The sequence below is a fragment of the Oppia nitens genome, unplaced genomic scaffold, assembly GCF_028296485.1.
Source record: "Oppia nitens isolate AA-2021 unplaced genomic scaffold, nextdenovo-longstitch-racon4-pilon3 scaffold21_pilon_pilon_pilon, whole genome shotgun sequence".
Taxonomy (NCBI): domain Eukaryota; kingdom Metazoa; phylum Arthropoda; class Arachnida; order Sarcoptiformes; family Oppiidae; genus Oppia; species Oppia nitens.
The window spans coordinates 750909-763924 of NW_026533201.1; the positions used below are offsets into that span (position 1 = coordinate 750909).

The following is a 13016-nucleotide window of genomic DNA, read 5'->3' on the forward strand; positions in this document are numbered from 1 at the left end:
TTTTTTAAATATAAATTCTGAAACTATTTTTTTTATTTTGTACTTTTTTTTTAAATAATGTAATATTAAACTACTGTTTTTTGATATAATAATAATAATCATCATTTGATTTATTTGATAGCTTCTACAGTAGATAGATTATACTGTATTTTATATATATATATATATATATTTGAATTATTTACAATTACTATTGTATAAAAAAAAATACAATTTTTTTATTTATCAAAAGATTATAAGATTTATAACCTTGCAAAAAAATATATTACCTATAATTATATAAAAATTAAATATTGTTTTATATTTGAATTATATATTTATATGTTTATTATAATCTTTTTATATTTTTTTCCCTAATATAGCTAAATATATTTAAATTGTTTTAACCTTGAAACAAAATATACATTTTATTAAAAAAAATTTTTTTATAAATTTAATTTTCTATTACATAAGATAATGTTTTTAACATTATTTTTAATTTTTTTTCAAATTGTATTAGTCATTGCTATTATTACTATTTTTATTTATGTAACTACTATATATTATATATATATTATATATTTTTTCAAAACTATAAAAACATTAAATATTTTAAAAATTTAATTTTCATACTTATATAATAGATTATTGAACTATTGTATTTATATTTATAAATTTAATTGATTTTTTTTTATTTTATTAGAATAAAATTTATTTTAAAAAAAATATTATACATTATTTAAAAATTATTTTTACTAATAATTTTGTAAAATTTTATTTATTATTAGTATATTTTTTAAAAAAATAAAATCATTTATAATTTATAAACTGTAAATAATAAATTTTTTGAAAATAATATTAAATTTATTAACTTATTTGTATTAATTATTATGACTAACAAGGCCAAGTTGATAAAAATAATTAAATTTTAGTATTATTTTGTAAATTATATTTGTTACAATTTTTTTTTAGTTAATAATACTAATAATACTAAAAAAATTTTTAACTGCTATTATTTATTATATAAAACTATAAATTTTTATAAATAATTTACTAATTTTTAAAATAATAATTAATCAACACATTTGTTATTTTTATTAATGTTAACTATTTTATAATGTATAATGTCATCACTTTTATATTGAAATAATAATTAATTAATTATTAATATACTTTACACTGTATTGACATACATATAAAGTTATAATATATAAAATAAATTGTTAAACAAAAACAACAACAAAAAATCAATAAAATTGCAAAAAATGTGATTTGAATTTTTTAGATAAAAAAATTGCTTATATTATTTTGTTGTTATTTTTATTAATTATACTAAAAGCATATGGTTTACAATTTTTAATATCTATATATAATAATCATACAAAAAACATGTAATAAATTAATTGAATACTACTATAAAATATTTATTATATATAAAATTATTATTATTATTATTACTTTTTTATTTTAAGTACAAATTAAACATTGCTTAGCAAATAATTTATTGATTAGATATTTATATATAATATATATAAAATATAAAATTATTTTTATTACAATTTGTTTATATAAACACTACTAATAAATTATTATCAAATTAACTAATATTTTTTTTAGTAAAATTGTTATCAAGTACAAATTTTGTTCATATGCACATTGATTTGATATGATATAATATTGTGTAAAACATAGGAAAAATCTTTATTATAATTAAATAAATAAAAAATAGTATGTAATTAATAGTTGAAATGACTATTTAATTATAATCGTATTAAATAGACTACTAGTACAGTTTTAGTGTGTGTGTGTGTGTGTGTGTGTGTGTGTGTGTGTGTGTTAATGTAGGTGTTAATATATGTGTTATTGTATATATGTTTGTTTATGTATGTATAAGTATATATATATATGCGTGTGTGTTTCTATGTAATACATAGTATGTATGTATGTGTGTGTATGTGTGTGTATGTATGAGTGTGTGTTGAGAGAGAGAGAGAGAGAGAGAGAGAGAGAGAGAGAGAGAGAGAGAGAGAGAGAGAGAGAGAGAGTATGTAAGTGCATAATAATTAATGTATTATATAATTATTAATAATATCTGGTAATTATATAAATACCCATGCTCATGTAGCTAAATTATTAAAAAATAATATAATTAAGTTTATATTATATATATAAATATTGAAAGTTAGGAATAACTTTCCTTTAAAAAAAAAAATTTAAAAATATTATAAATATATAAAAAAATTATTTAAATTTAAATTATTAAAAAATTATATACTATTTTTTGTGTGCGACTAAAATATAGTCAAATAAATCTATATTTGTTTTAATTGTCTAAAAATATTATTTAAAAAAAATATTAAGTTATAATCATCATAATGAAAGTTTACTTGACACTATTATCAACAATATTATCAGTTAACTATGGTAATAAGTTTTTTAAAAAATAAATAATTAATTATTAATATTTTTTTCATATAAAATTTTCGAATATTAATTAAAATATTTTAAATAATACAATTAACTAAAATTTATTTTCTAATTTATTACTAATAATTACTAATATTATTTTAATTTATTTTTTTTGTCACTTAATTATTAGTTATGTCGACACTGTTGGCGGATACTAAGCCCAGTGCCGATCCCCGACATAACAATGACTACTACGAGAAGCTAACTATACCTGAAATCAAGGATCAGATGCGTGAAGATATGCAATACGTCGGCCGTATGATGGACTCGGCTCAGTCTATACTGGCGGCCACTGGGCTATCGGTACCCAATATGCTGTATCGGGACGCGCGTGAGTTTGTCCGGAAAATTCTGGCACCGGAAACTCTGTGCGCACTCGACGCGTGTCAATCGGAACAAAATAAGACATTGTTTGCTATGATTGCACGTGAAGTATACGGTTTCCGACATATGAGTGACAGGATATTCAAGGAACGACAACAACAGTCGGTATTCAGTACTACTACTACTACTACTACCGGTGCCGACTATGAACAGCAACTGTTGGCTGATCTCAAGGTTCGGGAGGAATCACTGTTTCAGGCACTGACCTATATTGCCGATGTCAAGTCCCGCGGACCCAATGGCTATGCATTTTTGACACCATTTCACAAAATGGTAAGTTTTTTCAGGAAAATAAAAATTGTTTTATAATTTTTTTTAAAAAAAAATAGTTATAATAGTTAATAGTTATAATAATAGTTATAATTATAGTTATAATAATAGTTATAATAGTTAATAATATTTTTTAATATTTTAACAGATTAATTGATAACTGATTTTAGTAAATAATTATTTAAAATAAAGTTTTATATTATAAATTTAATTATAAAACTAATTATATTGAATAGATTACTAAACTATTATACTTATATAAATTTAATAAATAGTAATTTTAGATTTTCAAAATTTTTTTTAATGATTTATTAATATTGTTAAAAATTATTTACTATTAGATATATCTATATATTATAATAGAAAAAATAATTATTTAAAAATTTAAAAATAGTAATTTTAATTTAATTTATATCATAAATGTTAAATAATTATTTTATTTTTTTATTTTTTGAAAAATTATTATTATATAGATCTATACATTTTTGGAAACTGAGTTTCCCAAAATTAACCAGGCTATTCAACAATTGCCAACAAACAATGATATACGTATAAAAAATTTACAATTGCTCCTGGATGATTTACTATTGCTCACTATAGAACCATGGTGAATTTTTAATATTAATGAAATATTTTAAATATTTTATTTAGTTGATATATTATTATTTTTTTTAATTGTATTATTTATTTAGCATTCATTACAAATTGTTTTTTTTTGTTGTTTGTTTTCAAATAAATAGCATTTATTTAATTTTTAGAAAAAATTCTATTAAATAGACATTTTTAATTTAATTGTAATAATAAACTAAAAAATTTTATTTTAAATTAAATAGTTTAGATAATAATACTTATAATACTAATTATAAGATTATTTAACTAAAATTAAATTTATGCATGTTTAATTTTTTTTTTATAAATTATAACAAATGATTGTAGTATTAATTAACATTTTATAAAGCATTTTAAATGCTAAAAATATAATGATATGTAAAATAATTTAGCATAGATCATTATTATAAACAAATATTATATAATTTACAATTTTTCAAAAAAAATATATTAGTAATAAATATGATTACGTAATATAATATATATATATATAATTTACTATGTAAATATAATTAATTTTTTAATTTAAATTTGCCATTATTATTTATATACAGTTTATTTATTTTTAATTATTTTTTAATATCTAAATTTTGTATGTTTGTTTATGTTTAATTTATCTAGCATGGTTCATAAAAACTAATGAAAAATTAATGTACTAGTGGAAAAAATAGACTATTAGTTTTTAGTAGTAATATTTTTAAAAAATAATAAAAATTTTAAAAATATTTAATTTTTTTTAGTTTTTTTTACTAAACTAACATAATGAATTTTAATAATAAACTAGTATTGTTTCTATTAATATTTTCCATCATGTTAAATGTTATAAAATGGCAGCATGGTAAGTTTTTTAATTTATAATCTAAAGTTTATTATTATTAATATAGTTTAATAAATTAGAAATTAACTTGCTAATTTATTTATTCAAATAAAGTTATGGCTGATGAAGATGGCGGTAATAAAGGTGGTGGTGATGGAGTAGGAGGAGGAGGAGGTGGTGATAATGGACAAGCAGGAGGAGGTGGTGGTGGTGATGGACACGCAGGTGGAGGTGGTGGTGATGGACAAGCAGGTGGAGGTAGTGGTGATGGACAAGCAGGTGGAGGTGGTGGTGATGGACAAGCAGGTGGAGGTGGTGGTGATGGACAAGCAGGTGGAGGTAGTGGTGATGGACAAGCAGGTGGAGGTGGTGGTGATGGACAAGCAGGTGGAGGTGGTGGTAATGGACAAGCAGGAGGAGGAGGTAGTGGTGATAATGCTAAAGGAGGTGATGGACAAACAGGTGGAGGTGGTGGTGATGGACAAGCAGGTGGAGGAGGTAGTGGTGATAATGCTAAAGGTGGTGATGAACAAGCAGGTGGAGGAGGTAGTGGTGATAATGCTAAAGGTGGTGATGGACAAGCAGGTGGAGGAGGTAGTGGTGATAATGCTAAAGGAGGTGATGGTCAAGTAGGAGAAGGTGGTGGTGGTGATGGACAAGCAGGAGGAGGAGGTAGTGGTGATAATGTTAAAGGTGATGGACAAGCAGGTGGAGGTGGTGGTGATAATGCTAAAGGAGGTGATGGTCAAGCAGGAGAAGGTGGTGGTGGTGATGGACAAGCAGGAGGAGGAGGTAGTGGTGATAATGCTAAAGGAGGTGATGGACAAGCAGGTGGAGGAGGTAGTGGTGATAATGCTAAAGGAGGTGATGGTCAAGCAGGAGAAGGTGGTGGTGGTGATGGACAAGCAGGAGGAGGAGGTAGTGGTGATAATGCTAAAGGAGGTGATGGACAAGCAGGTGGAGGAGGTAGTGGTGATAGTGCTAAAGGAGGTGATGGTGAACAAGAGGGAGGTAGTGGTGCTGAAAATAAAGAAGGTAGTGATGGAGAGGGAGGAGTAGGAGGAGGAAGAGGTAATGATGATAATGGTAGTAGCGGTGGCGGTAGTGATAAAGGAGATGATGGTCCAATAGGTATTAATAGTAGTATTAAAGTTTAAAATTATTTTCATTTTTTAGCTAACAATTTATTTAACTTGATTAAATAGTTTTGGGTAAACAACCGTCTAAAAATACAGCCGGTAATAGTAGTAGTAGTAGTGGCGATGATGTTAAACTTAAAGGTGGTAATGCTAAAAGTGGCCCGGGAGGTGCCAGAGATCATGGACTTAAAAGTCGTGGTAATAAAGGTGGTTCTGGACCTAAAGGTGGTGCTGGGCCTAAAGGTGGTGCTGGGCCTAAAGGAGGTGCTGGGCCTAAAGGAGGTGCTGGGCCTARAGGTGGTGCTGGGCCTAAAGGAGGTGCTGGGCCTAAAGGAGGTSCTGGGCCTAAAGGAGGTGCTGGGCCTAAAGGAGGTGCTGGGCCTAAAGGTGGTGCTGGGCCTAAAGGTGGTGCTGGGCCTAAAGGTGGTGCTGGGCCTAAAGGTGGTACTGGGCCTAAAAAAGGTCCTGGCCCTAAAGGAGGTCCGGGGCCTAAAAAAGGTCCTGGGCCTAAAGGAGGTCCTGGACCTAAAGGTGGTAGTTCTGGAGGTATTAAACTATTATTAACAGTTATTTTTAACTATTTATTAACTATTTATTAACTATATATTTTAAATTTAACTAGGCAAATGTATAAGTTCTCATGAAATATGTAGTTTTGATTATGTATGTTGCGGTAATATGATATGCAATGAAGAATATACCAGATGCTATGATCCAAAGGGTAGTGTCCAACATCTACAAGGTCTACAACGCTTTAAAAAACTTAATCTTGATGACCTACCCAATAGAAACGGTAGATTAATGGGCTCAAAAGGTGGCCCAATGGGTGGTGCTAAAGGCGGTGGTGGACCGAAAGGACCTGGTGGACCTAAAGGACCTGGTGGACCTAAAGGACCTGGTGGCCCTAAAGGACCTGGTGGACCTAAAGGACCTGGTGGACCTAAAGGACCTGGTGGCCCTAAAGGACCTGGTGGACCTAAAGGACCTGGTGGACCTAAAGGACCTAAAGGACCTGGTGGCCCTAAAGGACCTAAAGGACCTGGTGGCCCTAAAGGACCTGGTGGCCCTAAAGGACCTGGTGGACCTAAAGGACCTAAAGGACCTGGTGGACCTAAAGGACCTAAAGGACCTGGTGGACCTAAAGGACCTAAAGGACCTGGTGGACCTAAAGGACCTGGTGGACCTAAAGGACCTAAAGGACCTAAAGGACCTAAAGGACCTAAAGGAGCTGTTGGCCCTAAAGGACCTGGTGGCCCTAAAGGACCTGGTGGCCCTAAAGGATCTGGTGGACCTAAAGGACCTAAAGGACCTGGTGGCCCTAAAGGACCTGGAGGACCTAAAGGACCTGGTGGACCTAAAGGATCTGGTGGACCTAAAGGAACTGGTGGACCTAAAGGTCCTGGTGGCCCTAAAGGACCTGGTGGCTCTAAAGCGGGTGCCAGACCAACACCTAAACCTACTGATACTAAATTAAGAGCGCCTGGAGCTGGTGGTGATAGTAATGATGGAAATGGTGCTCCTGGTTCTGATAATGATTCCAAAGGTGACGTTAATAAAAGTTTTAAACCTACAAATACTGGTGCACCAAGTGGTGGTGGTGGTAGTAATGATGAAAGTAGTAGTAATGGAGCTGGGCCAACTGTAAATAATGCAAATGGACCTGGTACAAATGGTAATGATGGAAATGGACCTGGTTCAACTGGAAATAATGGTAATGGACCTGGTATATTTGATAATAATGGAAACGGTGCTGATACATACGGAAATAATAGAAATGGCCCTGGTACATATGGAAATAATGGAAATGGGCCTGGTACATATGGAAATGGTGCTGGTACATTTGGAAATAATGGAAACGGTGCTGATACATACGGAAATAATGGAAATGGACCTGATACATATGGAAATAATGGAAATGGACCTGATACATATGGAAATAATGGTAATGGAGCTGGTACATATGATAGTGGTGGTGGTTATGATAATGGGGGTAATAACTATAGACGTCCTAATCGTTGGGGGGGTCTTCTTAATCGTTGGCGTAATCGTGGAAATACAAGAAATGGTGGCCTTAGAAGTCGATTGTGGGGGTTCTGGGGTTAAAGAAAATATTTATCAAAAGTATATTGATTATTTTTTTTAAATAAATAATTTATATTAATTTTTTTTCAATAAAAACATGAAAATTTATGATAATTTGATTATTCAATAATTTTTTATTTTTAAATTAATAAAGATAACATTATTGATATATTAGTTTATTATAGATATATGATGCAAAAATTATATAATTATGATAAAATATTACTTAATATTATTTATCATAATCAACATAAATTATCTTGTTCACTTTATTTTTTATTTATATACAAATTTTTTAAGATAATATTTTTTTTCAATCATTTAATATATTTTTATTTATTTATTAATTATAACCAATTAATTATTAATTATATTAACTATATAAATGATAGTTATGCTAAATAATATACATATAAATAAAATAAAACAAATATATAATATAATTTAAAAATTTTATATATTATTTGTATATTACGATATATATATAGTTTAGATTTTTTTTTAAAAAATTTTGCAATAATTATTCATATGTAATATAAATAGTGAGTATATAAAAGCATTTAATTAATTTTTTTTAATTGAATTTTAAGATTATTTTTATATTATATGATATACAAAATTTTTTATGTATTTTATTTTAAAATGGCTATAAAAATTAAAATCAATTTAATATAATAATAGAAAACTACTTTTTAGGATTTAAATTTTAGTTTAAAAATTAATAATAATGTATAATGTTAAGCTATTATTATTATTCATCATATTAATTGCTATAATTTGGCATGGTAAGTTAATAATATATATATATATACATATATTTAACTAAATTTACTTAAAATTATTTAATAATATAAAAATCATTATATAATAAAATAATATTTTTATTGTTATCTAATATTTTTTTTATGTATTTAACTATTAATAAATAAAACAAATATTTATTTATTTAATCATTAATTACTAGTTAAGGCTCAAAATAGGTCTAAAAATAAAGTAGGAGGTGGGGGTGGGGGTGGTGCTGGTGGTGCTGGCAGAGACCGTGGTGTTAAAAGTCGTGGTAATAGAAATGGTGGTGGTGGTGGTGGTGGTAGAGGAGGAGGAGCCAATCGTGGAGGTGATGGTGGTAATGGTGGTGGTCGTCGTGGGGGTGGTGGTGGGCCTGGAGGTGATGGTGGTGGACGTCCTGGAGGTGCTGGAGGTCCAAAAGGAGGGCGAAATGGAGGTTCTGGTGGTGCTGGAGGTCCAAAAGGAGGGCGTAATGGAGGTGCTGGTGGTACTGGAGGTCCAAAAGCAGGGCGAAATGGAGGTGCTGGTGGTCCTGGAGGTGGTGGTGGTGGCCGGCCTGGAGGTGCTGGTGGTCCAAAAGGAGGTCGAAATGGAGGTGCTGGTAGACCTGGAGGTGGTGGTGGTCGACCAGGAGGTGCTGGTGGTAAAGGTGGTGGAAAAGGAGGTAAAAATGGTGGAAAAGGAGGTAAAAATGGTGGAAAAGGAGGACCCGGTGGTAAAAAAACAGTCGATGGTTTTAGTAGTCTTGCGGAAAAAAAGAAATGGATGGCTACCTGGTGTTGTCCACCAATGTGTTATATTATGAATGATGGTAAGGTATATGTGTGTATGTGTATGTGTATGTGTATGTGTATGTGTATGTGTATGTGTATGTGTATGTGTATGTGTATGTGTATGTGTATGTGTATGTGTATGTGTATGTGTATGTGTATGTGTATGTGTATGTGTATGTGTATGTGTATGTGTATGTGTATGTGTATGTGTATGTGTATGTGTATGTGTATGTGTATGTGTATGTGTATGTGTATGTGTATGTGTATGTGTATGTGTATGTGTATGTGTATGTGTATGTGTATGTGTATGTGTATGTGTATGTGTATGTGTATGTGTATGTGTATGTGTATGTGTATGTGTATGTGTATGTGTATGTGTATGTGTATGTGTATGTGTATGTGTATGTGTATGTGTATGTGTATGTGTATGTGTATGTGTATGTGTATGTGTATGTGTATGTGTATGTGTATGTGTATGTGTATGTGTATGTGTATGTGTATGTGTATGTGTATGTGTATGTGTATGTGTATGTGTATGTGTATGTGTATGTGTATGTGTATGTGTATGTGTATGTGTAATTTAACTAATTCATTTTTATGTGTATATGTCCTAGGTACTTTTAATGCTGGTTGGAGACCAAATGTATGTGTATGTGTATGTGTAATTTAACTAATTCATTTTTATGTGTATATGTCCTAGGTACTTTTAATGCTGGTTGGAGACCAAATCAGAGACCAGTTGAAGCTGGTGGAACAGCTGATAAGCCTAATTGTCCTGCAGGTTAAAAAATACAATCAAAATAAGGTGGCGATGCTAGAGATCGAGAATAAAAATTTATAATAAAAAATTAGTACTAAAAACTATTTAATAATAATAAGTTAATAAAATATTAATATTTCTATTAAATTAAAACACATACATTTAAATTATTTAATAAGTTAAATTAAAAGTAGATATATAAATAAATGAAAAACTAAAATTTATAAATGTTTTCAGATATTTTACTTAATATATAATTTTGTAAAATATACTAAAATTTTTTTGTAACAATCAGTAATTTTAATTAAAAATAATAAATAAATAACCGATATTTATTTTTTTTAAAAAGATTTATGATTTTATCATTATAATTAAATAATTTATTATTATACTTAATATGAAATATAAAAAATTTAATAATTAATTAAATAATATTTTTTTTTTAGTTATTTTCTAAATATTTTATTATTAGTTTTTTGTTGTTGTTCAAAATGAAGTTTATTATTAATTTTTTATTTATATTATTTATAATAATCATCGTATTGGATAGTATAATATGGCAGCATGGTAAAAATTTGTTATTTAATTAATAATGGACAAATTTATTTTTATATTTCAACTATTGAAATATTTCGAATATTATAGAAAAAATTAAATTATATTACAATACATTACAAAAAAATTATTATATATATATTGTAGCGGAATAATAATAGATCACTTAAAACAATAGTAAACAATAATATGCAAGATAAATTGAAATCACTTTTTACAATTTATTAGTAGTAGTGAAAATATTTAATCTTATTAAAAAAAAATTTTATATTGTCTAGTATAATTCTAATATAATCAGTCAAAAAAAAATGTAAATTTTTTACTTAAAAATAACAAATAAATATTTTAATAAATAAATAAGTATTTTTTATTAAGATTTATATAATTATTATAATTAATTAATAAATTATATAAAAAAATATGCATACATAATAACATATTTAAAAAAAATTAATTAATTAAATTAATAATTATTTTTTATTTATTTTCTAAATTTTTATTATTAGTTTTGTTGTTGTTGTTGTTGTTGAAAATTCAAAATGAAGTCAAGTATTAATATTTTATTTATATTATTTATTTTAATCGTATTGTATGGCATAATATGGCAGCATGGTAAATTTAGATTTATACTAATAATTTATAACGTTTCATATATTTATATAAATTATTATATTATAGAAAAATTAACAAATTACATTTTAGAAAAAACAATTTTTACAATTAGTATAAATATGAGAGAGTGTCTTAAACAGCGGCGCCGACGACGACAGCGGCGATGCTTTTAATTTGTAAATATCTGGTCAACAATACGTTGGTCAACTTAAAAGTGATTAATGGCAATGTTTTTATATTGATATAGATAATTTTTTTTAAACTGGATAATATTGTGATTGGTCATTTATTTTATTGATTATACTGTATGATTGGTCATAAAAAAAATTGTAAAAATGATAGTCAACTGCAATTATCTGTCCAATGATGCAATTAATGCATTAAAAAAAATGACCAATTACAATCTTATCCAGTTTAAAATTATCAACAACATTGCCCTTGGTCAGTTTTAAGTCCAACAAGTATTGTTGATCAGTTCATTGAAATTAAAAGCATCGCCGCTAGTCGTCGTCGGCGCCGCTGTTTAAGACTCTCACTATATTAATACTATATATATTGTAACGGTCTAGAGAGACGATTGAAAGAGATAGCGTACCACTACTGTGTGTAATTGGTAATTGGCTATTGAAAGAGATAGCGTACCACTACATTTGGTATCGGTAATTGGCTATCGAAAGGGATAGCGTACCACTACTTTGGGTATAATCGGTAATTGGCTATCGAAAGGGATAGCGTACCACTACTTTGGGTATAATCGGTAATTGGCTATCGAAAGGGATAGCGTACCACTACTTTGGGTATAATCGGTAATTGGCTATCGAAAGGGATAGCGTACCACTACTTCAAGAGTATTGAACTATTTTAATTAAACAGTTAATTTAGGCTTACTGTTAAATTTGTGGTAAACGGTTAGGTGATAGTGACCGCCTCCTTGTTGTTGTTATCTCTTGAGAACAGTTCGGTAGTAGTGATCGCCTCTTTGTTGTTGTTATCTCTTGAGAACAGTTCGGTAGTAGTGATCGACTCTCTGTTGTTGTTATCTCTTGAGAACAGTTCGGTAGTAGTGATCGACTCTCTGTTGTTGTTATCTCTTGAGAACAGTTCGGTAGTAGTGATCGACTCTCTGTTGTTGTTATCTCTTGAGAACAGTTCGGTAGTAGTGATCGACTCTTTGTTGTTGTTATCTCTTGAGAACAGTTCGGTGGTAGTGATCGACTCTTTGTTGTTGTTATCTCTTGAGAACAGTTCGGTAGTAGTGATCAACTCTTTGTTGTTGTTATCTCTTGAGAACAGTTCGGTAGTAGTGATCGCCTCTTTGTTGTTGTTATCTCTTGAGAACAGTTCGGTAGTAGTGATCGACTCTCTGTTGTTGTTATCTCTTGAGAACAGTTCGGTAGTAGTGATCAACTCTTTGTTGTTGTTATCTCTTGAGAACAGTTCGGTGGTAGTGATCGACTCTTTGTTGTTGTTATCTCTTGAGAACAGTTCGGTAGTAGTGATCGACTCTTTGTTGTTGTTGTCTCTTGAGAACAGTTCGGGAGTAACAATCAAATTTGTATTTAATTTTAAGTTAAATCAATAATGAAAACACATATTTTTGTCTTTAAAATTCATTTATTCTGATATAAAAACACTTTTCTGATGTTCACTCATACACTGTTAACAACCGACTCGATCGGGAACTTGTGAGTCAAACAGTTTTGTTGGACGACCAGTACGGGTGGGGTTTCATACATTCATACCATTCAAGGAATGGTATGCTGTTTGCGTAATGTTATGTC

General features: G+C 28.9%; 3 protein-coding genes across 3 annotated transcripts; all 3 read left to right on the top strand.

Annotated features, from left to right (window-relative positions):
• Positions 1-2374: 2374 nt before the first annotated feature.
• On the top strand, positions 2375-3713 carry LOC128953370 (uncharacterized). Its single transcript, XM_054298854.1, has 3 exons — positions 2375-2403; positions 2579-3105; positions 3576-3713. The coding sequence occupies exons 2-3, from the start codon at positions 2581-2583 to the stop codon at positions 3711-3713; spliced, it is 663 nt and encodes a 220-aa protein (XP_054154829.1). The 5' UTR covers positions 2375-2403; positions 2579-2580.
• Positions 3714-4284: 571 nt separating this feature from the next.
• On the top strand, positions 4285-7837 carry LOC128953312 (uncharacterized PE-PGRS family protein PE_PGRS54-like). The gene is made up of 4 exons (XM_054298798.1): positions 4285-4549; positions 4643-5659; positions 5734-6213; positions 6290-7837. The coding sequence occupies exons 1-4, from the start codon at positions 4474-4476 to the stop codon at positions 7768-7770; spliced, it is 3054 nt and encodes a 1017-aa protein (XP_054154773.1). The 5' UTR covers positions 4285-4473; the 3' UTR covers positions 7771-7837.
• Positions 7838-8531: 694 nt separating this feature from the next.
• Positions 8532-10129, top strand: LOC128953371 (ctenidin-1-like). Its single transcript, XM_054298855.1, has 3 exons — positions 8532-8538; positions 8714-9346; positions 10009-10129. Exons 1-3 carry the CDS (start codon positions 8532-8534, stop codon positions 10092-10094), a joined length of 726 nt encoding a protein of 241 aa, XP_054154830.1. The 3' UTR covers positions 10095-10129.
• Positions 10130-13016: the final 2887 nt, after the last annotated feature.

What these genes read in the sequence shown, in the direction of transcription:
- LOC128953371 (XM_054298855.1), top strand. An exon ending in GTGTTATATTATGAATGATG is followed by an intron (nt 9,347 to 10,008) that starts GTAAGGTATATG and finishes TATATGTCCTAG; the next exon opens with GTACTTTTAATGCTGGTTGG.
- LOC128953370 (XM_054298854.1), top strand. Translation starts at nt 2,581, where the DNA reads ATGTCGACACTGTTGGCGGATACTAAGCCCAGTGCCGATCCCCGACAT. An exon ending in TGACACCATTTCACAAAATG is followed by an intron (nt 3,106 to 3,575) that starts GTAAGTTTTTTC and finishes ATTATTATATAG; the next exon opens with ATCTATACATTTTTGGAAAC.